The following is a 2,328-nucleotide window of genomic DNA, read 5'->3' as shown; positions in this document are numbered from 1 at the left end:
GAAGATACCAAGGAAAAAACCAGGATGTCAGATTTTATTTAGAATATCCTGGGCTTTGCATTTTAAAAACAAACAACAAAAAACAAACCCCAACAAGTTAAGACGACGGCAAGCAAACCAAGCTGGAGAGAAGGGAAAGGACTATGGGCAAAATAGAAATAGTTTTATACTAATAGACTTGCAGGACTAGAACTCCCAGTATTGAAGATACCATGCAAAAGCAATGCTTAAAGTCTTCCATTTATTATCATGAAGGGATGAATATTTAATTTTTTTAATGTCAGATTAAACTCATTGCTATTAATAGTTCATGTAAAGGCATATTAGATCAAATAGAATTAATATGCCAAGTAGCAGCTAATTTAAAAATTCAGAAAGATAGAGATCCTTATGTACCACACTTTCGCCAACATACAAAATACACTTAATACATATTTATATGAATCTGTGTATTAATGCTAAATATGCATTAATATTAAAAAACTCATGTTAACATATTAGATGAAATAAGATTTTTAAAGCATCCTTGAAAACACGTACTTATTTTTAGTGACTTTTTCACTAAGTCAGCACTTATTGTAGATTTTGGATGTTGTCTAAAATAGTCCACTGGCTACCTATAGAAAGAGGATTAACTAGAAATCGCTTTCTTCTCTTACTTTATTAATGTATTCTTCAACGACATAAAGTCACTCTTAATGTGCATTAATTTTGTTTTTGGAAGTTTGGAATATCTTTTTTTAAAACCTCCACATTTATTTCTTCCTCCAGATACCAAATATTCTTATAAAGACTTCTACTGTCAAATCTGAATCACACAACTAAATTTTTACTTCAGCCTATAGCACGAGGTTTACAAAAACAAACAAACAAAAAGCTGAAGTGTTAGGATTAAAAAAAGCCTTCTATGATTGTCAGCACTGCACCTAGCAAAGCGTTCACAAGGTTAAAACCAAGCTACCAGACTACCTGCCTTCAATTCTTAGTTTCCTGTGCTCTGCTACCCTTAAGAGCTTAACGTCGCATCAGTTATTCCCTTAGACGGGGAAAGACGACCACTACTACACTATTAAAAAAAGCAGTATCTAAAGGATGAAGGTGGCCTTCAAAGTTTAAGATTTGACATTTAGACGTATTTCACTATGACACTAACATACATGAAATTTTGCCAAGAAATTTCACAAACTGAAAGTACCCCTCCCTTTCTCTAGAAAAGCTGTTAATATATTAAAAAAAAAAAAAATCCTCACCTGTCCTCAGATGACTCCACTGCTGAACAATTACTAGACACAGGCAGATATAGTTTACAGTTTCTAGATGCATCCTGATCTGTCACAAGTGATTTAATTATGTCTGTCTTTTTAGGTCTCCCAGTACTTCTGTATATAGAGTCCTTTCTTATTTCTGATGTAGATTCCTGTTTCTGTTCAGTAGCTGCGTTTGCTGAACCAAGTTCATTAGAAGGAACTCCAACTTCCTTTTCATGCTTCATCAACTCTACGGCAACACTCTCTTTTTCCTGTGTCTGTTCTGCACCCGAGGAAAGGCTAGTTGATTTTGTCATCCACCCTTGAAAATTATCCTGGCTTTGAAGAATGGAGAAATATATGAAGAGCATCTCTCATGGAAGAACAAAAGAACATGTTTTAAGACAATTACAATATTTAGATAGTTATGTTATATTCTGAGGATTCAGAGGGTACTTAAATTATTCAAAAGCAGGAACAAAATCCAGAATAGTTTGGTAACACAGCACCCAAGCTATTTTCAAACTCACCTCCCTGGCAAGCCAATTTCATTTCTTACCAAGGCTAGTGCCAGTTCCTCAAACACAACCCGCGCTAGAATTAGTGCCCTGACTGAACACTTGCTCAAGGGGCGTTGTCACCTAAAAACCTGAGGATTAACAGAAATCCCAATGAAACAAGTTTCAGACCTGCAAGAGGAAGATTTTTACAAACTCACCTGGTGCTCCATGAAACTTCCCATTGCACCAGGATTATTGCTTAATGCAAAAATTTCTGATCTTTGTTTCCTCCAATATGATTTCCAAGTTATTAAGACAGGACTTTCTACAGTCCATTCTAGCAAGTTCTCTAAAGGCTTAGGATGTGCACATACAGCACATTTTCAGGGATATTTATCTTAAATTGATACATAACCATCCTCAAAAATTATGGGTTGCTTTGCAGTTGCCACATTCATTTCCTAGACAATTCTTACCATTGCTACCCAGGTTGGTCACCTCAGAACTGATAGTCTTAATATCCATTACATACACCTTAAAACGGTACAACACATTTCTATCTTCAGGTTGAAGCCTCCCAC

At 35.4% G+C, this 2,328-nt stretch overlaps 1 protein-coding gene across 1 annotated transcript in view; it reads right to left on the bottom strand.

The window, feature by feature from the left end:
* The window catches only part of OTULIN (OTU deubiquitinase with linear linkage specificity), an 11,773-nt gene extending 10,209 nt beyond the window's left edge, over positions 1-1,564 (bottom strand). The window contains exon 1 of the mRNA XM_009586532.1: positions 1,251-1,564. Coding sequence (XP_009584827.1) covers positions 1,251-1,564 — 314 coding nt within the window. The remainder of the gene's footprint in view (positions 1-1,250) is intronic.
* Positions 1,565-2,328: the final 764 nt, after the last annotated feature.

The sequence above is a fragment of the Fulmarus glacialis genome, unplaced genomic scaffold (assembly GCF_000690835.1).
Source record: "Fulmarus glacialis isolate BGI_N327 unplaced genomic scaffold, ASM69083v1 scaffold14401, whole genome shotgun sequence".
Classification (NCBI taxonomy): Eukaryota; Metazoa; Chordata; class Aves; order Procellariiformes; family Procellariidae; genus Fulmarus; species Fulmarus glacialis.
This window is presented reverse-complemented; position numbering and strand designations above follow the sequence as displayed.